The sequence below is a fragment of the Panthera pardus genome, unplaced genomic scaffold (assembly GCF_024362965.1).
Source record: "Panthera pardus isolate Hobbes unplaced genomic scaffold, ASM2436296v1 HiC_scaffold_8, whole genome shotgun sequence".
In the NCBI taxonomy this organism is placed as follows: Eukaryota; Metazoa; Chordata; class Mammalia; order Carnivora; family Felidae; genus Panthera; species Panthera pardus.
The window spans coordinates 7,056,971-7,083,551 of NW_026527013.1; the positions used below are offsets into that span (position 1 = coordinate 7,056,971).

General features: G+C 41.2%; 3 protein-coding genes across 3 annotated transcripts; 1 reads left to right on the forward strand and 2 right to left on the reverse strand.

The window, feature by feature from the left end:
• Positions 1-685: 685 nt before the first annotated feature.
• Positions 686-1,774, reverse strand: LOC128775430 (putative gustatory receptor clone PTE01). Its single transcript, XM_053896656.1, has one exon. It carries the CDS (start codon positions 1,772-1,774, stop codon positions 686-688), a length of 1,089 nt encoding a protein of 362 aa, XP_053752631.1.
• A 12,775-nt stretch (positions 1,775-14,549) lies between these two features.
• Positions 14,550-15,176, reverse strand: LOC128775664 (olfactory receptor 18-like; the record flags this gene model as incomplete). The annotated part of the gene is made up of 1 exon (XM_053898170.1): positions 14,550-15,176. A coding segment is annotated over one exon (627 nt), but the record flags the coding sequence as incomplete, so codon positions are not given.
• Positions 15,177-22,391: 7,215 nt separating this feature from the next.
• Positions 22,392-23,363, forward strand: LOC128775443 (olfactory receptor 7D4-like). The gene has a single exon (XM_053896670.1). The coding sequence runs from the start codon at positions 22,431-22,433 to the stop codon at positions 23,361-23,363; it is 933 nt and encodes a 310-aa protein (XP_053752645.1). The 5' UTR covers positions 22,392-22,430.
• Positions 23,364-26,581: the final 3,218 nt, after the last annotated feature.

Sequence of the window (26,581 nt, forward strand, 5' to 3'; positions counted from 1 at the left end):
CAAGTTGGACTCAACGGACTGAGCCACCTAGGGGTCCCAAGATTTTAGTTTTAGGTAATCTCTACACCCAATGTGAGTCTCGAACTTACAACCTCAAGATCAAGAGTTGCTCACTCTTCTGATTGACTCAACCAGGCACTCCATACTATGAGGATTTTAAAAGGCTTCTCAGATAGTCCAAATAGGAAGCCAAGATTATGGACCAGTGACATGCATTCTCTCACACAACCTGGATAAACAGATTTGACCAAAGCCAAACTTTTATGGATAATAGACATTATGGTGAAAATGGCTGAGAATTGTGTATCTATTTGAAAATGGAGTTGTGAATTTCTACAGGAAGCTCGGGTCATAGGTGACCAATCAGAAGATTCCATAGGTATAAAGAGATTCAATTGTGCAGTGATATTGGGATACATAGCGTCCTGGAATACTCCCATAATTCCATCAAAAGGGTGCCAAGATAAGCAATATTTAGAAATGACAAATCAAGAGGAATGGACCACGACCTACAAAAAATGTGACCAAAGAGGCATGCTTGCCAATTCCATATGTTTGGTTTGGCAATCATTTCTGATCAATAGGCACACACACAAAAAAAGCCCAAGTATTAAGACTAGGCTGTTCTGTTAAGGAGCCTCTGCAAGGCCCTCTTGATGCCCCTGTTCCTCAGGCTGTAGATGGACTAGGCTGTTCTGTTAAGGAGCCTCTGCAAGGCCCTCTTGATGTCTCTGTTCCTCAGGCTGTAGATGAAGGGATTGAGCATGGGAGCAACCACAGTATACATCACGGAGGCCACTGCATCCTTCCTGGAAGAATGTGAGACACTCGATCCCAGGTACACCCCAAGACCTGTTCCATAAAATAAGCAAACAACTGACAGGTGAGAGCCACAGGTGGAGAAGGCTTTGTACTTCCCACCTGTTGACGGGACTCTCAGAACGGAGGAAAGAATTCGTGTATAAGAGAAAAGGATCCCTGAGACTGGAATACCACCAAAGATGCCACCAATAAAATACATGAATATTTTATTGGTGGAAGTATCATTACAGGAAAGCTTGAGGAGTTGAGGAGGGTCACAGAAGAAATGGGGAATTTCCACGTTTGTGCAGAAGGTAAGTTGTGACACAACGAGGCATTGCAGCTGAGAGTCCAGAAGGCTGATCAAAAAAGACACCAGAATCAGCAGGCGACAGAGGCGGGGGTTCATGATGACTGGGTAGTACAGAGGATAGCAAATAGCTACAAATCGATCATAGGCCATCACGGTTAAGAGTACACTGTCCAAACAGCCAAAAAGATTAAAGAAAGACAACTGAATCAGGCAGCCCGCATGGGAGATCACTCGGTTATGAGTCTGAATGTCCAAAATCACCTTCGGGACTGTGGTAGATGTGAAACCGATGTCAGCCACGGACAGGGTGGAAAGGAAGACGTACATGGGGGTATGGAGGTGGGAGTCAGAGCTGACAGCCAGGATGATGAGCAGATTCCCTAGCATGGTGACCACATACATGGACAGGAACAGGCTGAAGGTTAGAGTCTGCAGTCCTGGATCATCTGAGAACCCCAGGAGGAGGAACTCCAACACATCTGTTAGATTATCTGGTTCCACAGAGCAGAGACAGCTTTTGGAAAATAAATGAGAGTTTACATAACAGAAACAAGGATACAGGAATCCATCAGTGTGGCTATACTTTGGATGCATGCAATTCACAAATAAAGTATTCACACTTGAGGGAAATTTAGCAACATTTGTCAGTTGTGACAACATACTCTTCCTACAACTCTTTTCTCATTGTCCTTTGCTCCATTCACCTGTTTCTATGTGCACCCACTTTGGAAAGATGGAGCTAAAGAAATTAGAGATGCCAAGGATACTTACAGATTTAAAATTCCATAAACACACTAACATATCAGTACCCTCCTTAAAGGAAACAAAAGGAATAAGAAATGTCATTCTCCCTTAAAAGATTGTTCTAATCTAAGGGCACTAATTAGCAGTCAAAAGTACGTTATTTCATCTAAATGCAGAGAAATTACAAACACCCTAAAGAACTATGTAATAAAGTGTCTGACTCCATATTTTGTGGTGATATTTGACTGCAAACGGTGGTCAAGGCTCTCTTTACCCCATCTGCCCAACACCTGGGCCTACTGATAAAAAAAAAACCCGGGTCCTCCAGTTATAAGTGAGTTCTAAGGATGTGATGTACAGCATGTTAACTATAGTTAATAATACCGTGTTTCATATTTGAAAGCTGTTAAGAGTAGATCTTAAAAGTTCTCATTACAAGAAAAAAAGTTTTGCAGGGCACCTGAGTGGCACAGTCGGCTGAGCACCCAACCCTTAATTTCGGCTCAGGTCATGATCCCAGAGTCATGGGATCAAGCTCTGCATCCAGCTCTGCATTGAGTATAGAGCCTGCTTAAGATCCTTTCTCTCCCTCTGCCCCTCCCTTGCCTGCCTGCTCTCTCTTTCTCTCTCTCTCTCTCAAAAAAAATTGGAACTATGTATTTGATGGAAGCTAACTAGACCGTAGTGATCCTTTTGTAATATGTATAAATTTTGAATCATTATGTTGTATACTTGACCCTAATATGTTATATGTCAATATATCTCAAAAAACAAACAACAAAAAAAGCAAGCCAGGCAGCCTGGGTGCTCCCTCCTTTAGAGACAGTGAAACATTCAAACCTCACAAGCACATATGCAGGAAATCTCTCTCTCTCTGAACTCACACCATAGCCACAATACAAAATCCAAGCCAATCACTTTCCTTGAACTTTTGTGCCATTTCATTTTTTTTAAATTTACATCCAAATTAGTTAGCATATAGTGCAACAGTGATTTCAGGAGTAGATTCCTTGGTGCCCCTGACCCATCCTGCCTCCCACAACCCCTCCAGTAACCCTCAGTTTGTTCTCCATATTTATGAGTCTCTCATGTTTTGTCCCCCTCCCTGTTTTTAGATTATTTTTGTTTCCCTTCCCTTATGTCCATCTGTTTTGTCTCTTAAAGTCCTCATATGAGTAAAGTCATATGATTTTTGTCTTTCTCTCACTGAATAATTTCACTTAGCATAATACCCTCCAGTTCCATCCACGTAGTTGCAAATGGCAAGATTTCATTCTTTTTGATTGCCCAGTAATACTCCATTGTATATATATATATATATACCATCTTGTGCCATTTCAGACCAGTTTAGAAAGCCTGCTATGCTTTCCCTAAAGGGAGATCTTTATGAAGAATAAAACATTTTATAACCTCTTGTATGTGTGGCATTATCAGCCTCAACATCCAAGCCAAATTTTGAATAGGAGTCAATCCTATTTCTGCAGTGTCCTATTGATGCAGTGACTAGGGCATGAGGCAGTGACCACCACCAGACGAGGTCTTTCTTCTCTTGTTCTGGCTTGCTCACTGGCTCTGCTTCCTCATGGCAAGCGTGCACTCTGGACTGTGCTGCACTGTGATGCATTTCTTGAGCCCTTCCAATCCTTTCTTACAGATCCAAATGACCTAATTTAGAAGTGTCAATAATCACTTAGTTGTTAGAGACAAGAGTATGGGATGCAGTCTCTTTCTTTTAACATTTATCTTTGCGAGGGGAGCTAGCACAAGTGGGGGAGGGGTAGAGAGAGGGGGACAGAGGATCTGAAGCATGCTCTGTGCTGACAGGCTGACAGCAGTGAACCTGATGTGAGGCTCGAACTCACCAAGCACAAAATCATGACCTGAGCCTAAGTCAGATGGACGCTCAACCGACTGAATCACCCAGGTACCCCAGGATTGGGTCTTTTCTTAATGTGGCCCTGGGTCATGTGTCTTGGCCCAGACCTATCCATGTCTTAGAATGAAGCTGTGACTGACATTAGGGTTGAGGAAAGGCTCTTACCCTGACTGCTGTGTGTTTCAAACCAGCATTGGCCTCTATGGGTGCTCAAGGGAAAGAGTACACCCTGTGCAAGATCTAGGTCCATTGGGTGGTTGCACATGGAAGTGTCATTGGAGAGATAGAGAGGGAAAGAGAGACAGAGGGAGGGAAATAAAGGAAGAAGGGGAGAGGGGAGAGGAAGGAAGGAGAAGGAGAAGAAAAGCAGTCATCGTGTGTCATATGAGGTCTGCATTCCTAAAAACAGGCTGGGACCTTTCAATACCTCTGCTGTTCCTGTTGCCCATGCCTTTGTCACAACAAAGATCCAGACCCTCAGGGTTAATGGGAGAAACATCCATAGCATCCCTGTAGCACAGTAAAGAGGTTAGTGTAGACCTGGCTTAGGCATGGGGTATATAAGCCCTATAAAACAATCATCATCATGGAAGAGGCCCCTCATCATGAAGATCCTGGCTTGAGGCTCTCTGGAGAAAGAAATTTACAAATATGAGCAGGATGGAGAGGACCTCCTTTGAAATATATACAGTGTTTAAAAATAAAGAAAAAAAAAGAAGAGAAAGAAAGAAACTTGCATATGGGGAAGGAGACAAAAAATAGAACAGGTATACAACTTGATCCAATTAGAAATCTGAAATGTACTAAAATACTTTATAGAACAAAAAATAAAAAGGTGCTGATTGGCTTTGCATCTCTTCACACGGGTTCTGAATTAACTTTAATATCTGCTGAAATGCACCAGTTGGCAAACTTCATGTTCTCAATCAATACAGGGGTTCAGGTTACAGTCATTTCTTGGGATCCCATTAAATTTAAACAACGTGCCCTCTAGAATCTTGGGGAGGAGGTTCTTGAACATAAGAACAGTGAACAAACATGTATGCTTCACCTTCACCATTAAAACTATTGCCTTGCCCTGAAAGGTCCCACAATGGGCATGAACACTTTGAGCCTATGAGTAGTAAACTAAAGTTGAATTAAGTCTTTGGCACTGTATAGGAAAAACCCATGCACCTTTTCACCTCCTCCAATTCTCCATTATTTTACACAGAAGACTTTCGCCCCACACTAAGCAATTCTCTACAAGAGCTGAATGTCCTACAGTTTAACTCAGTTCTGACACTATCTGCCTGGAGTGTCAGATCCCAGAGGATAAGGGCTCAGTCTCACAAGACTGCTCCCACCCCACTTCAGATGCCAGTTGAGACTAGTATGTCCGTCATGTTCTGGCCAATTTCTGTCTGATTTGGCTACAAACCAGGGGTTCCCATGGCCCCTTCCTCAGGGTTTGGTTAATTTGATTTGTCACTCTGGAAGAGTGCTTGGAGGAAACCACTGAATCTCATTCATTTGTCATACAGGACATCCCTGGAAGAAAAGAAAACTTAGACAGGAAAGCCTCTAGTGTGTGGAAGCCATATTGACTACAATGTCTTCCTGTGAACTAACAAAGGGTAATCAATATTATATATATTATATGTATATATAATATACATAATACATATACATACACATACACTATGCTAACCACAGTGTAGGTGCTGAGGAATGAATGAGGCTCAGTTGTTTCCTGCTGACATTCTGCCTGGAGTGACCTAGAAGGAAAAAGGAAAGGTTGAGATGTTGCTTGGTTTTCGTTTGTTTGTTTGTTTGTTTGTTTTAATATTTTCCTTCACCAACTATGTCAAAAAATATTATAATTTCACCAATAAGCAACATTGAGATATTTTATATTCTTTTTTGAACATCTTCAAAACCTGGTATCTTGTATGGGCAGAACATGTCAATTTGGACCACTCACATTTCAAGGGCTCACAAGCCACATGAAACTAAATTGTACGGAAAGACATTGCCCACACCCTGTGCCTTGTGAATAGAGAGTCTTGATACTCAGATCCAAACCTGACTTCACCCCTTTTGACCCCAGGACTTGGTGAAAATAAATAAGAATGCTGTGCTCTTTTCCTCAATTGTACACCTGTGTTTTGGGAAGGATTATGTACATGAAAATAAAAAGCTGTATAGCACAAAGTTCACAGCCTGGCACATGGAGACTCTCAATAAAGTTTTGTAGAATGGCTACTCTCCTCATCACCATCATGATTACCGTCATCACAGTCATGATCCTTTTGGAGTGCTGAGGGAACAATTTGGAGACATCCATTTCTTGCTCTCATGTGAGTGTGGCATATGGAAGCTAGAAATGGTGTTGGAGGAGAGCAGAATTCTGAATGAGATTCTGAAATTCCCAACAGGAAAAAGAACATCAACTTCATAGGCCTCTGAGCTGAAACTTTGCCTATGGCTGTCCTCCCATCTGGCCAGCCCCAGCTTGTCTTGCTGAGGAGGAAACAGTTCCCAACAGTCCCTCTTCCATCCACCATCTTCCTGGACACTCACTGGTCTGTGCTATACCTCTGCTGGGTCATGACATAGGAGTTTGGATCCATCCTCCCCTCCTGCCTGGTAAGTGATGATGGCTGAGGTTTTGTGCTCAGGACTGGCAGGAAGACAGCCTCACGCATGAATCTTCTTCTGCAGATGATGACTCTTGGAGGAGAAGACACAGTATGAATCCTAACGGAATTGCCATCCAGAAAGGCTGGAGGCACTGGCTAATTATTTACTCCTGTATGACCTTGAGAGCTCAATGCACAGAGCTCATAATTAGCAAAATTGGTCCATGCTATCCCACTCTCTGAGGACTTCCTAATAACAGAAGAATAAAATGAGAAAAGTGACTGTAGTTAGAAGGGTCTAGGCCCTTCTTCCTCTCTGGAGAAAGCTCATCTGTCTGTACACTATCCTTCTGACTTCTAATTTCAAGGATCTTAATATAAAATACAGACTCTTTTTTTTTTTCAATTTAATGTATGGCTTTTTGACTTTGACATCTACAAATCGATTATGTCAGTCATGTAAATTAGGGAGAATTTGGTTTTCTACAACAAGAATCAGAGGCTATTTCCATCTTCTAAGTTAAAATTTATGTTCCTAAGAGGAACTTCCTTTTTCCCATTTTTAGGGGGTTCCCTTATTTAAATGACAGCCCAAGTTCTAATTTTTCTGTTTCTTTGATGTATGTTGGCATATTAAGCACTATTAATTTTTATATGTTTATTTATAACTTGCTACTTCTCTTAAATAAACAAGAGTATCTAACAAGACTGCAATGAGTGTGCCAGCTAGAGTTACAGTCCCCTCAAAGTTTGACTGGGAGAAGACCTGTTTCCAAGCGCACTCACATAGCTGTTGGAAGGATGGACTCCCCGTTGGCTGTTGGCCAGAGGTATTCTTCAGGTCTCTGCCACATGGGTCTTTCATGGGGAAGCAACATAGCAGCTGGCTTCCATCAGGATAAGCAGGCAGGTGACAAGGAAACTACAGACAGGAAGTTGAAAGCCAGAGTCTTTTTGTACCCCAGTCTCAGAAGTGACATCCCATCAGTGTTGCCATGTTGTGTTGGTTGGAAGCAAGTCACTAGGCCCAGGACACACTTCAGGGGATAAGTCTCCACATTGGTATAAATCCAGGAGGTGGAGGTCTTTGGGAACATATGACAATCTACGCACCATGCAGGTCCCACCCTTTTTCAGGACATTGGTCTTAAATACCACAAGACTCTGAAGATGTCTCTCTGCTTCCCAACACAGCCCACAACCCATAACACCAAAAGACTCTCAACAAAATTCCTCTGCAAAAGATCTGACATGTGAGTAGAAATGGCCACTGATTTGGTATTTCTGCAGACCCCACCATGTTGCTTCAGGACATGAAGCTAATATAGTTTCTCTTCTACCACCAGGGTCCCTCCATTGACATCACACCAAGCTGAGCCGTTCTGTGCTCAAATTTAACAAACCCCCCCGGTAGTTTCTGATTTCTGCACATTGAGAAGAATTCATTTGCCCTCGAATGTATTTTCTTTACATTACTTTGTGTTCACAAATACTAACATTTAAATAAATGGCCTGTTGAGGGGCGCCTGGGTGGCTCAGTCGGTTAAGCGCCCGACTTCAGCTCAGGTCATGACCTCGAAGTTGGTGAGTTCAAGCCCCGCGTCAGGCTCTGTGCTGACCGCTCAGGGACTGGAGCCTGCTTCAGATTCTGTGTCTCCTTCTCTCCCTGCCCCTTCCCCACTTGTGCTCTCTCTCTGTCTCTCAAAAATAAGTAAATGTAGGGGCACCTGGGTGGCTCAGTGGGTTGAGCGTCTGACTTCAGCTCAGGTCATGATCTCACACTCCGTGAGTTCGAGCCCCGTGTCTGGCTCCGTGCTGTCAGCTGGAGAGCTGGAGCCTGGAGCCTGCTTCAGATTCTGTGTCTCCCTCTCTCTCTGTCCCTCCCCTGCTCATGCTCTTTCTCTGTCTCAAAAATAAATTAATAAAAACATTAAAAAAATTTAAAAAAAAATAAGTAAATGTAAAAAAATTTTTTTTAAATAAATGGCCTGTTGGTTTTTTTCTGGGTGACAAAATAAATTGTGTGAAAATATTGGTCCCTCACAACCTGCCACAGCCTATCATGTGGTTCTCCCAGTTCATAGGACTCTGGATGAGTAACTCAGAGAATGGTTTGTCATTAACTGATGCAAAGAAAAATCAATTAATCCAAGATGGTGAAGAAGCAACCCTGGCCTCTGCCACACCCACCCGAGAGATCAATAATTAACCATCCATGAGTAAAAACAGCTCTGGAAGAGCTCAGGAGTCTACTTAAGAAACTTCAGCAAACAGTGACTAACCACACAAAAGGGAATAACCTGAGAATAAGGTTAACACAAGAATAACTACACAAAAGGGAAGAAAGAATAGCTTCATTTTGCCTGCATCATTCCATCCCTCAGCTAGCACTGCTCAGCACCAAGAGGGTATTCATCAGCCAGAAGAGCTCCTCTCAAAAGGAAAGGGAGAGTAGGGTGAGTGACCAGTTTGCCCAGACGTTCAGGGCTCTGCACAAAGGACCTGCTTCTGGTATACCCCACCCAGAGAATGGCAAAGCTTGCACATATAGACGCAGCTAGAAACAAGGAAGAAGTGTAAGCACTACCAATATCAACCACAAGCAGGTATGGTAATGACATAAAAATAGACACAGAAACCAATAGTACAGACTCAACAGCCCAGAAATAAACCCCTGCATATATAGTCAACTAATATTTAACAAGAGAACCAAGAACACTCAATGGGGAAAGGATATTCTTTTCAAAAATTAGTGTTGGGAAGGGGCATCTGGGTGGCTTAGTTGATTCACTCTTGATTTCAGCTCATGTTTTGCAAGATGGAGCCCCGTGTTGGGATCTGCACTGAAAGCATAGAGCCTGCTTGGGATTCTCCCTGCCTCTCTCTCTGCCCCTACCCAACTCACACTCTGTCTCAAAAGAAAAAAAAAAAATTTTGGAAAACTAAATTACTACCTGCAGAGGAATAAAATTGGACCCTTATCTTACACTACTCACAAAAACGAACTTTAATGGGTTAAAGATTTAAACAGAGGACCTGAAAACATAAGACTCCTAGAAGAAAACATAGGGGAAGAAACTCCTTCACATTGGTCTGGCAGCAATTTCCTAAGCAGGACACCAAAAGCACAAGCAACAAAAGCAAAAATAAATAAGTGGGACTACATCAAAGTAAAAAGCTTCTGCACAGCAAAAGAAACAACAAAATGCAAAAGCAACCATGGAATGGGAAAATGAGAGGACATATTTGGAAATCATGTATCTGATAAAGAGTTAATATCCAAAATATATAAAGAACTCCCACAACTCAAGGACTAATAATAATAATAAATGGGCAGAAGAATCAAGCAAGCCGTTTTCTAAAAGTAGACTAACAAATAACCAATGGGTGCATGAAAGTGCTTGACATCACTCATCATTAGGGAAATGCAAATTGAAACCACAATGAGATATCAACTCAGACCTGTTAAAATTACTGTCTTCAAAGACACTATAACAGATGTTGGCAAAAGTAGAGAAAAGGGAACCCATGTGCACTTTTGTGGGAATGTTCATCAGTACAAACACGATGGAAACGGCATGTGGGTGTCTCAAAGTATTGAAAATAGAACCAGCATATGATCCAGCAACCCCACTTCCAGGTATATTTTCAAAAGAAATTAAAACAGGATCTCGAAGAGATATCTGTGCTCCCATGTTCATTGCAGCATTATTCACATTAGCCAAAATACAAAAATAATCTAAATGTCCTTCAACAGACAAACAGATAAAGAAGATGCAATATGTATCCATACACACAAAAGAGAATATTAGTCAGCAAAAAGAAAGAAGTAAATTTGGGGTGCCTGGGTGGCCCAGTGGGTTAAGTATCCAACTCCTGATCTTGGCTCAGGTCACGATCTCATGGTTCGAGTGTTCAAGCCCTGTGTTGGGCTCTGCAATGACAGCATGGAGCCTGCTTGGGATTCTCTCTCTCTCTTCCTCTTTCTCTGCCCCTTCCCTGCTCACTTGCTCTCTCTCTCTTTCTCTCTCAAAAATAAATAAATAAACATTTTTTAAAAAGAAAGAAACAAGCAAATTCTGCCATTTGCAACATAGATGGACCTTGAGGACATGATGCTAAGTGAAATAAGTCAGAGAAAGACAAACACTGCATACTCTCTCTTATATGTGGAATCTAAAACAACCAAACTCAAACAAACAAAAAGGAAACAACTGGTTACCAGGGGATAGAGGGTAGGGAAAATAGGGATATGTTGGTCAAAGGGCACAAACTTTCAGCTATCAGATAAATAAATTCTGAGGATCTAATGTACAGCATGATGACTGTACTATATCATATACTTGAAAGTTGCTGAGAGAGTAGATCTTAAATGTTCTCACCACAAAAAAGAAATGGTACTTATGTGATATATGGAATTGTTAACTAACTCTGTGGTCGTAAATCACTTTGCAATATATCAGTGTATCAAATCAATACACTGTACATTTTAAACTTACACAATGTTGCATGTCAATTATGTCTCAATAGACTTGAAAAAAGAAATCTATCAACCTTAGGATATAATGATGATAATGATATCTATATTTATTGAGTTCTTACCATGAGCATATTGTCTTTTTATTTTTACTTTTCTTTAAATTATTTTGTTAATGTTTATTTATTTTTGAGAGAGAGAGAGAAATGTATGAGTTGGGGAGGAACAGAGAGAAAGGGAGACACAGAATGCGAAGCAAGCTCCAGGCTCTGAGCTGTCAGCACAGAGCCCGATGTGGGGCTTGAACTCATAGACTGCGAGATCATGACCTGAGCCGAAGTCGGACACTTAACCGACTGAGCCACCCAGGTGCCCCCCCCTTTTTAATCCCAGAGTCTTTTTAATCCTAGAGTGCTTCCAGCTAAATATTACTTAAAATGAAGGATCAGAGGCCATCAAAGTTATAAAAATATATCCCAGTGCACTCAGCTAATGAGTTAGCTGATGGTGAAGCCAGAGCTGATGTTACAAGTCAAATTTTGGCCTACAAACCCTGTATGTTGGAACTATACACTGGCCTGTCAATATACTACAACAATCTGCCCTATCGATCCCTTACTATATCCTAAATTGTGTTCTATCATTACATTTGATGGTATCTTCTCAATCAGCCTCTCATTTAGATGCTCTTATTATCATAACTCTACAGATAAGAAATTAAATAGAAATATGTTATGTATCATACTCAAAGTCACACTGTTTGTAGCATCAAGTTACTTATAAATTACTGGAATGTTTATTTAAATTAACTTCCTTAATGTTATAATAAGAATTACCATATACCATCTGACTGGTCCATGGCAAAATTATGTATAATTATTGCATGGCCTCAGAGGATAAACACTGTTGCACTTAATTTGCTGCTGAGGATTCTGGGGCTCAGAAAAGAACTTTGACTTACTAATTTGCAAATTTTTGAGCCAATACCAGGCCATGGAGTATTTTCCTATCCCACATTTTTTTCTATTATCTGTGTTTCCTATTCTTTTTTGGGTTTTGGGGTGTTTTTCTTTTTGATGTTTATTTATTTTTGAGAGAGATCCAGAGTATGAGCGTGGGAGGGGGAGGGGCAGAGAGAGAGGGAGATACAGAATCCAAAGCAGGCCCCAGGCTCCAGGCTGTCAGCACAGAGCCTGATGCAGGGCTCAAACTCATGAACAAGATCTTGACCTGAGCCGAAGTCAGACACTCAGCTGACTGAACCACCCAGTCTCCTTCTGTGTTTCCTATTCTGATCAAGTGTTGTCACACCACATTTACATGGCTGTATGAATCTTCCAGTCTTTTCCCATGCTCAGCACTCTTCTAAATCTAAACCTAAAAACAAACAAACAAAACCAAAGTGCTGCCACTGGGTACAGTCTACCATCTGACAAAAAAAGCGGCATCACTTTCCCCCTTACCAAGGTTCTTTGGCCATCACTTAGGTCTGCATAAATGGATAGGCAAATATAGAAATGTGGTAATTTTTCTTGGATGGTAACTTCCCGCTAACTGTTTTGGCTTCATCATCTGTCAATTTCATGCCTTTCTCCAATATCAAGTTCCTTATCCATGTAGTTGATAGATGATTTACCATAGAGGTAAAAGGGTAAATTAAAGTAACTTTTGGACAGGCTTTCAGAGAACCAAGATTACTACCAATAAACTACGTATGACATTTCTAAGGAAAGATGGATACCAAATGGAGCCCAAAGACTGATTTATCAATGACAGAAGACAAGACGGGAAGGCAACAAAGTGAAGTCCTAAACAGGCTGATTGTTACCAGACAAAGAAAAGAGCTCACCTTTGCTGACAACATAAACCTTTGCTGCTGAGGATGTTTTAAAAAGGAGGACAAAGTACAATTTATTTATGATGAAATTTGTGACTTTATAATCCTCAGACACCATTAGAGCCACTCATCTACTGGAAATAGGATTCCCAGACTTAGATCTCGGTTGTACATTCCTAAACCTATATTTAAAACCACCTTTATTTTATGAGCTTATTATGCAATATTCCAACTGCACACAACTTATTACACACCTTTCTCCTCATGTTATAATTTAACTTTCAGGGTTCGGGCAAGAAAAAAAAATCAATGGATTATTTTAATAAAGAGAATTAAGTGTAGGTAGTTGAGTAAATAGCTACTTCAGGTCAAAGCAAAAGATGGGAAAATGTGGTGACAGATGGAAGCCAATAAATACCAAGGGCTTAGGGTTTTTAGAGGTAGGAGTGAACTTTACTTAATTTTAGAGTGTAATATAATTTGCTGACCATTATTAAAAATATGTAACAACGCATTTTTCATTTTTTTAATGTTTGTTTATTTTTGAGAGAGATAGAGACAGAGCATGAGTGGGGAGAGGGGGAGAGAGAGAGGGATACACAGAATCCAAAGCAGTCTCCAGACTGAGCTGTCAGCATAGAGCCCAATGCAGGGCTTGAACTCATGAACTGTGAGATCATGACCTGAGCCGAAGTTGGACACTCAACCGAGTCACCCAGGTGCCCCCAAATTATGCAACAACTCTTAACTGTAGAGAACAGACTGAGGGTTGCCGGAGGGGAGGTGGGTGGGGGGATGGGCTAGATGGATGATGGGTACTAAGGAGGGCACTTGTTGTGATGAATCACCAAATTCTACACCTGAAACTAATATTGAACTATACATTAACTAACTGGAATTTAAGTAAAATTTTGGGAAAAAAAAATATATATATGGAAAACAAAGCAGGAATTTCAAGAGACCCACTTTAGCATTACAAGATAAGTATAGAAGGATGAGTTTGGAGCAGAAAGAGTTAAAAACCAGCACAAAGGAAAAGCTTATAGTGTTGAAGGACAATATATTTGAAGAAACCCCTTGCTTCGAGCTACAGTACGTTTTTTATAACTTAGCCTTTTGAGCTTGATCTCTTTAGCAACTCACAACTAAACCATCTTGGGTGCTTTTTAAAACATCCTCATACCTAGACACACACCTGTCCAACTATATCAGAATCTCTGGTGATGAGACTCAGTCATCATTAGTTATAAAACTTCTCAGCATATTCTATAAAATCCATGATTGGGGGGTGCCTGGGGGGCTCAGTCGGTTAAGTGTCCAACTTCAGCTCAGGTCATGATCTCACCATTCATGAGTTTGACCCCACATTGGGCTCCGCACTGACAGTGCAGAGGCTGCTTGGGATTCTATCTCCCTCTGTCTGTTCCTCCTCCACTTGTGTGCTCGTGTTCTCTCTCTCTGTCAAAATAAATAAACTTAAAAAATAAATCCAAGATTGAGGACCAGTAATGGCATATTTAGACATTACCCGGATAAATAGCTTTGACAGATGCAAAATTTGTATGGAAAATAAAGAGAAACCATGGGAAAGGATATAAATTTTAAGTACATAAAAGGAAGAATGCACCCTGGATAGCAGGGTCATTGACGAGAACTTCTCATGCATTCATTATGATGTACAAAGCGTCCCAGAATACTCCTCCAATCCAATTAAAAACAAATTTTAAAAAATAGTATTCATGTATGAAACATGAAGAGGAATGAAAACCATGAGACTGAAAAAATAATGGGGCCCAGAAAGCAGTATTTGCTGATCTACATGTTTGGTTTGGCTGATTTTTTCAACACACACTTCAAAAAGGAATGCACACATACGGAGATTAACCTATTCTTCTGAGTGACCTCCATAGGGCACTCTTGATGTCCCTGTTCCTCAAGCTGTAAATGAAGGGGTTCAGCATGGGGGTGACTACGGTGTACACAACTGAGGCCACCATATCCTTCCTGGGAGAAGGCAACAGTGCTGATCCAAGGTATACTCCAATAGCCGTTCCATAAAATAAGCAAACAACTGACAGGTGAGAGCCACAGGTGGAGAAGGCTTTGTACTTCCCACCTGTTGATGGGATTCTCAGAATGGAAGAAACAATTTTATAGTAAGAGAAAAAGATCCCTGAGATAGGGACAAAGCCAGAGATGACACCAACAAAATACATGACTATGTTATTGGTGAAAGTGTCAGAGCAGGCAAGGTTGAGGAGTTGAGAAGGGTCACAGAAGAAATGAGAAATTTCCACATCCTTGAAACAGGTAAGTTGCAACACGATTAAATTGTGCAACTGGGAGTCCAAAAGGCTAACACAAAAGGACACCAAAACTACAAAGCCACAGAGATGTGGGTTCATGATGACTGAGTAGTGTAGACGATGACAGATGGCCACAAATCGGTCATATGCCATTGCAGTCAGAAACATACCATCCATACATCCAAAAAGGGTAAAATAGGAAATTCAAAAGGATAAAATAGTAAATCCAATAGTAAAGGATAAAAATAGTAAATTCTCAAGATCCATTAATTCCAGGTATATGCCCCCTAAAATTTAAGGCAGAAAGTCAAATAGATTCTTGCTGAAGTTCATCCCAGCATTAACCACAATAGCCGAAGGATGAAAATAGATGAATAAACAAAATTTGATATATACATACAATGAAATATTATTCAGCCCTAAGGAATGAGATTCTGATACATGCTGCAACATGGTTGAATCTTGAAAACATGCTAAGTGAGATAAGTCAGACACAAAAGGATAAGCACTTTATGAGTCCACTTATATGAGGTACCTAGAATGGGCAAAGTCATAGAGACAGAAAGTAGAATAGGGGTTTTCAATGGTTGGGAGAGGGGGAATGTGGAATTTGTTTAACGGGGACAGTGTTCTATTGGAAATGATGATAAAGTTCTGGAAATGGATAGTGGTGATGGTTGTACAACATTGTGAATGTTCTTAATGCCACAGACTTGCACACTTAAAAATTCTTAAAATGGAAAATGTTATTATATACATATTGTGGATATATATCCATCTATACCTATATATTTGTGTCTATCTCTACAATAAAATATAAATAAAAATAAAGTAAAGTAAAATTGTTGTAAATTTTTTTCAAAGTACATTCTCAGCCTCTTCCCCTGGAGATATTGACCATGTATGTCTGGAATAAGGTGGAAAGTTATACATTAACAAGAGCCCAAGGTGATACTTTTGATAAAGCTTACATTTTGAAACTACCCTAGGGCAACTATTCTCAAAATAGTGTCCTAGAGACCAGCAAAATTTAGAGGTTGTGAAAAATCCAAATTATCAGGCCCAAAGCCAGACATATTGAGACAGAAACTTGGAGATGGAACTCAGAAATCTATTGAAATAAAAGGGGCACCTGGGTGGCACAGTCAGTTAAGAGTCCGACTCTCGATCTCAGCTCAGGTCATGATCTTGCAGTTCGTGAGTTCAAGCCCCACAATGGGCTCTGTGCTAATAGTGTAGAGCCTACTTGGGATTCTGTCTCTCCTTCTCTCTGCCCCTCCTCTGCTTGTTCTCTCTCTCTGTGTCTCTCAGAATATATAAACTTAAAAAGTAAACTAAATTAAAAATAAATCTAGTTAAACAAATATTCAAGGTCATCCTGACACAGGCCAGAAGTTTGAGAACCATTACCCAAGTGACTCCTGGGATCCTTCATTACTCAGCCATCTGCCTGATGTGAATACTACAAGTCAGTTGTCTTCAGGAGGAGATCTAAGAAACACTGGAAAAATTCTTCCCAAAGAAAAGGGACCCAGAAGAGAGGTGTCACAGCTGGCCCCACTATTACTCTCCTAGGGATAAGGAATTGGCAGGTCAGAGACCCTTTCCTGTGTGGTCCCTGCCTATCAGGAGTCAAATTGATCAGGGAATGGAAAATCCATTGATCAATTTGTCTAACAAGCTTCACAGGGGTTCAGTCCCCAGGGCCACCAAACCTGTAACATATCAACTTATAGTCACCAAGGCCCATGTATCACTCCCAAGATACCCATGCCTTTGCCAGGAAAAATCAGACACACCCTGCATTACATGCCTGGCTCTGTATCCCTTCTCTTTGGGGAAACAAATGTTTCTTCATTGCCTACCCTCCATGAGAGAACAAGATTCAGGGGAGTCGGTCCCAGTGGTGAGCCCACATTGCCAAGCATGCATAGCCCAGTAAGTGTTGTGGGAAATAGAGAAAAGAGGTGGTTGGGTAGAAAGGGCATTGACTACTATTAAGCCTGTGGCAGGGACACCCCATGGTATCCATGCAGGAGGAGCTCTAGGGGCCAGTTTTTTGGGAGGATGAATGGCTACCTTACCATTGTTAGTGAGCTTTTACTTTGCTTGCATGTTATTTGGGTGGATGGTTGATGGAGATTATAGGGTTGAGGAGGAAGAGTTAAGCCCCCAGTCTGCTCTTGGATACCACAGCACTATCCAGGACCACACCGTGTAATGGCACAGTTACCAGTCGGAAGTGCACAAATGGATGCCCCCAGGTACTGATAGATTATTAGGTCTTTGACTATGCAATATGGATCTTCTCTTATTCTTTACTCCTATCGCCTGGCCCAAAACTCCAGAGACTTCACCTTCACTCAGACCAGATAAATCCTTTCTGAATCCTTCTTTACCACCTTCATTTGCTGGGGAACATACCCTGTTTCTCCGTAAGGACCTGTCCCTCCTCTTCCTTCTTCACCTTCATCTGTGGTCCTCATAGAGATATTCAAGAGTGAAGAGTCTGTGTTCCCTGGTATCTAGGGCTGCAGTGTATAAAGACATGCCCACGATGGATGTGGGAGGAAGAGCAAAGCACACAGGAAGGTCCAATGTCCAGTCCCCTCTTGACACCCTCCCCTTCAGCTCTGGAAACATTCTGGAAGACACTGATTTCACATATCCCTTCCTCATAGTTTCACTTGATTCCTCTTGGGTGTCAAGTCTCACCCTTATCAGGAAACACGGAATCATTAGTAAGACATGGGAACAATTTATTCACCTCTTCATCTTTGTTCCTCTTCCCTAAAATTGGTGACGTGGTCCCTTCAACTTTAATGAGGTGAGTATTCCCAACCCCATTCCCTTTGACCCTAGTTTGCCTGCCTTAAATGTATCTTTCACTCCAGGCACCAGGGAAAATCGTGATATGGATCATGTTACTCCTTTAGTCACAGTCCTTACATAGCCCCTATCCTTTTATCCATTGTTTTTTTCAAGGTTCCCAGAGATGTGGCCCCCACTCATCTCGTCAACCTCATTCTTCACCATTTCCATGTCCCACTTTGTGTTGCAACAAATTGCTAAGAGCACACTGTCCCATGCAGCTTTTTGCTTATGGGCCTTTTTCCTTGATGCCTTCTCTGCCAGAAAAGCCCATGCTCAATCATCAACCTAGACAACTCCTTGCCCATGGATCTGTTCCTCCAGGAATCCTTCCTTGACTGCATCACTTCAGGCTGTATTTGTGGTTCCTTTCTCGACTTCAGTCTGAAGACTGCATTTACCTTAGCTTTAAGTCACTGTATTATGATGACTGGTTTCTGTATCCACCACTACCCCTGAAAGGCAGGCTCCCTCAAGACAAAACCACACCATTAATCTTTGTACCCCCAACAGCTAACACTTAGCCTGTCCCAAAGTAATCCTTCTTGCAGAATGGCTTCCAGGACTTTTTCAGTGACTAACAGCCTAGTTCCATTCTTCTCTACATCCTGCCTGGCTCCACAAAATTGCCCACTAACACTAGATCCTAGAAACAGAATAGAAACAGAAGACCAACATGTATTTGGTGCATGAATAAAGGGGAAAGTATAAATGACAAATGGTTGTATCTTTCACCTCTAATTTCTAAGCTCTCGTCCTAAGATAAAATGTTTCTTCCTTTCTTTCTTTCTTTTTGCTGATCATAAATCTTTATTTTTTAATATGAAATTTATTGTCAAATTGGTTTACATCAAACACCCAGTGCTCATCCCAACAGGTGCCCTCCTCAATGCCCATCACCCACACTTCCCTCCCTCCCACCCCCCATCAACCTTCAGTTTATTCTCAGTTTTGAAGAGTCTCTGATGGTTTGGCTCCCTCCCTCTCTAACTTTTTTTTTCCTTCCCCTCCCCCATGGTCTTCTGTTAAGTTTCTTAGGATCCACATAAGAGTGAAAACATATGGTATCTTTCTCTGTATGACTTATTTCACTTAGCATAACACTCTCCATTTCCATCCATCCTTTTGTTGCTACAAAAGGCCAGATTTCATTCTTTCTCATTGCCAAGTAGTATTCCAGTGTGAATATAAACCCCAATTTCTTTATCCATTCATCAGTTGATGGACATTTAGGCTCTTTCCATCGTTTGACTATTGTTGAAAGTGATGCTATAAACATTGGGGTACAAGTGCCCCTATGCATCAGCACTCCTATATCCCTTGGGTAAATTCCTAGCAGTGCGATTTCTGGGTAATAGGGTAGAACTATTTTTAAATTTTTGAGGAACCTCCACACTGTTTTCCAGAGTGGCTGCACCAGTTTGCATTCCCACCCACAGTACAAGAGGGTTCCCCTTTCTCCACATCCTCGCCAGCATCTATAGTCTCCTGATTTGTTCATTTTAGCCACTCTGACTGGCATGAGTTAATATCTCAGTGTGGTTTTGATTTGTATTTTCCTGATGAGGACTGACGTTGAGCATCTTTTCATGTGTCTGTTGGCCATCTGGATGTCTTCTTTAGAGAAGTGCCTATTCACGTCTTCTGTCCATTTCTTCACTGGATTATTTGTTTTTTGGGTGTGGAGTTTGGTGAGTTCTTTATAGATTTTGGATACTAACCCTTTGTCTGATATGTCATTTGCGAATATCTTTTCCCATTCCGTTGGTTGCCTTTTAGTTTTGTTGATTGTTTCCTTTGTAGTGCAGAAGCTTTTTATCTTGATGAGGTCCCAATAGTTCATTTTTGCTTTTAATTCCCTTGCCTTTGGAGATGTGTCAAGTAAGAAATTGCTGCAGCTGAGGTCAGAGAGGTTTTTCCTGCTTTCCCCTCTTGGGTTATGATGGTTTCCTGTCTCACATTCAGGTCCTTTACCCATTTGGAGTTTATTTTTGTGAATGGTGTAAGAAAGTGGTCTAGTTTCATTCTTCTGTATGTTGCTGTCCAGTTCTCCCAGCACCATTTGTTAAAGAGGCTGTCTTTTTTTCTACTGTATAGTCTTTCCTGCTTTGTCAAAGATTAGTTGGCCATACTTTTGTGGGTCCAATTCTGGAGTCTCTGTTCTATTCCACTGGTCTATGTGTCTGTTTTTGTGCTATAAGATAAAATGTTTCTAATCTATAAGAAACTCTTTCTTAAGATGAATGTGATAATTCATCATTTCATGACCCGCTTGAATCATAATCCAGTCCCTCTAAGAAATGGCTTTACTGGGGCGCCTGGGTGGCGCAGTCGGTTAAGCGTCCAACTTCAGCCAGGTCACGATCTCGCGGACCATGAGTTCGAGCCCCGCGTCAGGCTCTGGGCTGATGGCTCGGAGCCTGGAGCCTGTTTCCGATTCTGTGTCTCCCTCTCTCTGTGCCCCTCCCCCGTTCATGCTCTGTCTCTCTCTGTCCCAAAAATAAATAAAAAACGTTGAAAAAATTTAAAAAAAAAAAAAAAAAAGAAATGGCTTTACTGAATTCTAATGCAGTTGATGATGTTGACACACAGCACCCAGGGAATATCCAAAATTGTGGGCATTTCCTGTGTACTCTGATATTCTGCTCAAAACAGATCAGAATGCAAGGGAGCAGGCTACATCTATTAAAAGTCAAGGAAAATTTTTACAAACTATCATGCTTTAAAGATGAGTCGTGACCTTCTGTTTCGAATACCTCTCACCTGACCAGAAGCCACCAGAGGTGATTGCAAACTGCCCACCTACCAAGGGTCAGAACAAAGACGTTCATTCATACTTAAACAATTTGCCTACAACGTGACCATCTTTATCATTCCAGACACACACTTTGCTTTGGGGTTTTTGTGTTTGTTTTTTTTTTTTTAGGTAAAATTGGTATGTAATATTATATTAGCTTAAGGTATATGACATAATGATTCATCACATTGCACATATAATATTTGACATATTACCACAATAGGTCTAGTTAACATCTGCCACCACACATAGTTACAAAAATTTTTTTCTGGTGATGAGAAATTATATGATCTATTTTCTTCTTTTTCAAATATTTTTTATTTATTTTTGAGAAACAGTGCACTAGTGAGGGAGGAGCAGAGAGAGAGGGAGACAGAGAATCTGAAGCAGGCTCCAGGCTCTGAGCTGTCAGTACAGAGCCAGATACAGGACTGGAACTCATAAACTGCGAGATCATGACCTGAGCTGAAGTCAGACACTTATCCGACTGAGCCACCCAGGTGCCCCTATAAGGTCTATTTTCTTAGCAACTCTCAAATATACCATATAATACTATTAACTGTATTCATACTGCACATTATACCTCATGGTTTATTTGTTTTATAACTGGAAGTTAGTACCTTTTGACCACCTTCACCTATTTCAGCCACCCCTTCCCTGCTACTTTGATTTTCATACCTAAGAGGACTGACAGGGATGACAGTCAATGGTGGCTTTTTCCCTTTGTAGTTAGGGGCATTACAGAATAGTAGTTGTGCAAAAATACTTCTAACGAGACAAAATACAACACTGAAGATCATTTTATGATTTTATGCTGTTCAGCATCCTGGGTTATAGGACCCCATCCTCTATATCTGGGTACAGGACCTCAGGACCTGAAACAAAGAGAGTAGGAGAGTAGGTGGGCTCCTCTTCTTCCCAGCCTCATTGAATCATCACCTGATTGTGAGTGCCGCATCTGACTCTCATTTTTTTGGGCTCCTGTGTCAACATCCTGGAGCAGTTCCTATGCTTTCCCCAGGTATTTGATGAGCACCATAGAGATTAAGTCTCAAAGTTCTGTTTGGGACCTTTGTAGTATCTAATGGTACTGAAATAGTGCAAACCTTGATATCTACATTTTTGTTAGACATGGGTACCAATTCCTTAACTTCACAAATAAAGAGCATTTAGTCAAGCACCAAATGTTAAGGAGCGTCTGGCCTTGTTCCTGCAGGATGTTGATGGCTCCTGGTACACTAAGCATTAAGTATTTGTTCATGTGATTTATTATTTTGTGAAAACCTTTTCTTTTTTCTTCCTTTATTTTTTACTTGAGGAGTAAACCTACATTCTACTCATCCTGCAATAGTCTGTCCAGATATGTGAGATACTTTCAAATTTTCTCACCTCTGGGACATAGTTGCCTGACCCTTTTTTGAGTCCCACACAAGGCAGATAATCCACAGTAAGTTACTGCGTTCACCAGACCTCATGTTCCTCATTTGTGTTAGAGTAAGTTTGGGTCATGTTATTTCAAATGTCCAAAATTGTTCTTGAATTTTTAGATTTGATGATTCTAAATAAAAAGGATAAATGAGGGCCCCAAAGGCCTATGGACAGGGATTGATCAACATTATTCAATGTTGTGTGTAACAACAGAATGTAGGATTCCTACATTCTGAAGTGTGAAGGCTTTTGTGCCCAATGCTTCATTTCAAGAAATAAAAAAGTAGACTCTAGAGTTTGTCTAGTGTCTATTTCATGTGCATTCCCTTCTTCAATCATCTAGCTGATGTGTTGGCAACATGGAACCAAGAAATCAAACGAGTGTTTCAGAATTTTTACTCCTGGGATTTTCCCAAGACTCAGAGCATCAACCCATTCTATTTGGGCTCTTCCTGTCCATGTACCTGGTCACCGTGCTCGGGAACCTGCTCATCATCCTGGCCGTCAGCTCTGACTCTCACCTCCACACCCCCATGTACTTCTTCCTCTCCAACTTGTCCTTTGCTGACATCTGCTTCATCTCCACCACCATCCCTAAGATGCTGGTGAACATCCAAACACAGAGCAAATCCATCACCTATGCAGGCTGCATCGCCCAGATGTATTTTTTCATGGTTTTTGGAGGTATGGACACTTTTCTCCTCACTGTGATGGCCTATGACCGGTTTGTAGCCATCTGTCACCCCTTGCACTACACAGTCATCATGAACCCGTGGCTCTGTGGCCTCCTGGTTCTTGTGTCCTGGTTCATCAGCTTGTCATACTCCCTGATCCAGAGTCTCTTAATGTTGCGGCTGTCCTTCTGCACCAACCGGGTAATTCCACACTTTTACTGTGAACTTGCTCAGGCCCTCATGCTTGCCTGCTCAGACACATTGGTCAATCACATCCTGCAATACATGTTGACTGGCCTTCTTGGCATTGTTCCCTTCTCAGGGATCCTTTTCTCCTATAGCCGAATTGCCTCCTCAATCCTGAGAATCCCATCAGCTAATGGGAAGTATAAGACATTTTCCACCTGTGCATCTCACTTGTCTGTGGTTTCTTTGTTCTATGGGACAGGGCTTGGTGTGTATCTCAGTTCTGATGCATCTTCCTGGAGGGGCATGATTGCCTCATTGATGTACACCGTGATCACCCCAATGCTGAATCCCTTCATCTACAGCCTACGGAACAGGGACATCAAGAGGGCTTTACAAAAAGTTCTCAGGATAACACTCTATGTTCAGTGATGGGAACACTAGTCCTGGGTTTTTGAGCTGACAGTGGTAGCAGCAGGTGGCTGCTAAAGAAATCCTACCTCCTAATCACACTGAGTTGTGCTTCTCACCCGTCCTCCATAAGTAAGTGACGTTGCCCAGAGCTGCCTTGCGAGTACTTTTTCTAGGTACTTTTACCTCTTATGTTGACTCCTCTGTTATCCTCAGTTCTACCCTCTGCGTCCCCTCCTTTCACTTTCCTATTACTGCACCTCACCTTGGATTTCCAGTCCTGTGGCCATTTATGCTACTACCAGTTCAGAACAGTTGCATGAGGATTATGAAAAGTAGTGCATTTTATCAATAACCATTGTTAGTTCTTATTAACTAAGCGCCTTTGGTGTGCTAAGCTGCAAGAGATGTCTGGAAAACAGCACTGAAGGAAAAAAAAAACACAGAAAAAAATCTTTGTCCTAATAGAGCATAAGTTCAGGATCTCAGAGTTTCTGATCACATTATGTGTCCAAACAGAATACTCACTGATGGATTAATTATTTGGCTATTAGCAAGGTTGAACGTTTCTCCAAATGTTTATTGAGTGCACTTCCAAAATAAGCTATAAAAATATATCACTAAATGTAGAAAAACTTCTGGGTCCAGAGTATCAGAATTGACCAGGCTCTGATACATCATTTGGTTTAGTTGCCTTGTTGTGCAGGTGAATTTACCAAGGGCCCAACACAGGAGAACACACAGTGATAAAATGTGTGTGAAAGGAAACATGTCTTTAAGGATGATGTCAATTACTGGATTACAATTCAGGAGAGTAAGGACAGAATCCCAGAATCACTACTCTCTAGGTATGTGATTCTGGGCAGCTTCAGCCGAGGTAGAGTATGTTAGGACCAGTGGATCTTCTGATAAGTGTTTGTTTTCCTATCTTCTTCACCATAAAGCAATTGGATAATGTGTTAAGTCTTTGGATGGTGGTGTTTGCCAAGGCACTGCAACAGGAAAGGCAAACATAAACACAAAAATATCCGTCCTGATAAAGATGAGTCGCTGACCACTCCAGGATGGAACGAGTCTGACAGAATCTACTTTCCATCAAGTGGAGTCTTCAAGGGATAGCACCATTTTGAAAAACTATTTATGGATTTCCAAAAGGGGGACCCACCTCCCCCTTAATTTCTTTTAGGCTTTGTGTCTAAAAACAGATTTCATCTAGAAACTGGGAAAAGAATCAGGATATTCGATTGTGGTAGCCAACATCTGATAATTGCAGACTTGCTTTTTATATTTTGGGTTATCTAAGTCAACTGATATTCTTGATGTCTGCTCATCTATGATCTCTTACCACCACCACAGGTCTCTGTGGCTCATGGATCCCAGTCACCATTCTGGATTTGTTGCTCAATCACCCATGGTTAAGACTACTGCCATTTAAGTTTAGAACTCAAGATATTTGTGAATGTAGTTTAGAACTTCTGTCCAGGTATGGAGGTTAGCTAACTGAAACATATTAAAACACTCAAGAATTACAAGTTTGGAACAAGAGTAGAAATTTTGGATATCAACTGATTAAGACTGCCTTAACATTCCCTGCAGCTTGACTAAAGTTAAAACATGTTTCTTCCTGACTGCAAGGGCCTGACCACCCCTTTGTCATCAATTTTACAACCCAGGATGTCTTCCTTAAAGACCTGGGAGCCATCCTTTTGAAATATAATCATCAATAATGTTAGCACCTTTATCTCCCAACCTCTTTGCATAGGAGGGTAGGCACTTAAGTTCAATAAGCAGCAATTAGCAAACACAGATAGACTAGCCACATCGACCAACCTCCCCCCAATATCTTCCACCCCTTTTCCATAAGCTCACCCCAGCTTCTAAAATCCTCCTGTCATTTGTTCTGTAGAGTTGAGTTCAATCTCTATCCCTTACTGTAATAGTCTTGAATAAGGTCTTCTTTACCTGTTTGACTATGTCCAATGCAATTTTACTTGGACACACAACGAACGACTTTCTCTAGAAAGTCTCTAGAAATTTCTAACAAATTTCTATCAAAGTACTCTTTTGATGAAATTTCCCAGTGTCCTGCCTGTTTAAGCAAATAATATTGCATCTCACAAAGGACTTCAGACTGGAAGAGGAGCAAAACCCACTTTCTTGATGCATCAGTTTCATTTGGAACAAAATATCTGAGGTAGCTTGGTACAAAGACTGTCCATGACACTCAAAACATGTGAACTCACTCAGAAGGTAATGGTAGTAAAAGATGAATAGAGACTAACCTGATGGAGAGAACATCAGGAGGATTTAGATGGGTGTAAGAGAAGGCATCTTTTTTTTTTAAGTTTATATTACTTACTTTGAGTGAGAGAGAGAGAGAGAGAGAGAGAGAGAGAGAGTGAGAGCAAGCATGGGAGGTGCAGAGAGGGACAGAGAGAATCCCAAGCAGGCTCCTCACCGTCAGCATGGAGCCTGATGTGCGGCTCCAACCCAAGAACTGTGATAAAATGACATAAGCCAATCAAGAGTTCTTCACTTAACTGACTGAGCCATCCAGGTACCCCAGAGAGAGAAAACATCTTTAAGTTTCGATATTTAAGTGGAAACTTGAGTAAGAAAGGGGAAGAAAATTTTAGGCAGAGAGAATTAAGTGTAATGGTCTAGAGACTGAAAGAATATAGTCTGTTTAAAGAAAAATAAGAGGGGTGCTCGGGTGGCTTATCAGTTGAGGGCCCAGCTTTGACTCTGGTCATAATCTCACGGTTTGTGTCTCTGTGCCCCGTGCTGGACTCTGTGCTGATGGTTCAGAGCCTGCTTCAGATTCTGTGTCTCCCTCTCTCTCTGCTCCTCCCTGCTCCTGCTCTGTCTTGTATGTTTCCAAAAAAAAAGTAAATAAACATTAAAACATTTTTTTAATTAAAAAAAGAAATATAAGATATCCAATATGTCTGGGAATGCAAGCTGGTGCAGCCACTCTGGAAAACAGTATGGAGGTTCCTCAAAACATTAAAAATAGAAATACCCTATGACCCAGAAATTGCACTACAAGGCATTTATCCAAGGGATACAAGTGTGCTGTTTGAAGGGACACATGCACCCCAATGTTTATAGCAGCACTATCAACAAGCCAAAGTATGGAAAGAGCCCAAATGCCCATTGATGGATGATGGATAAAGAAGATGTGGCATATACATACATATATATACATATATATATATATATATATATATGCACATACA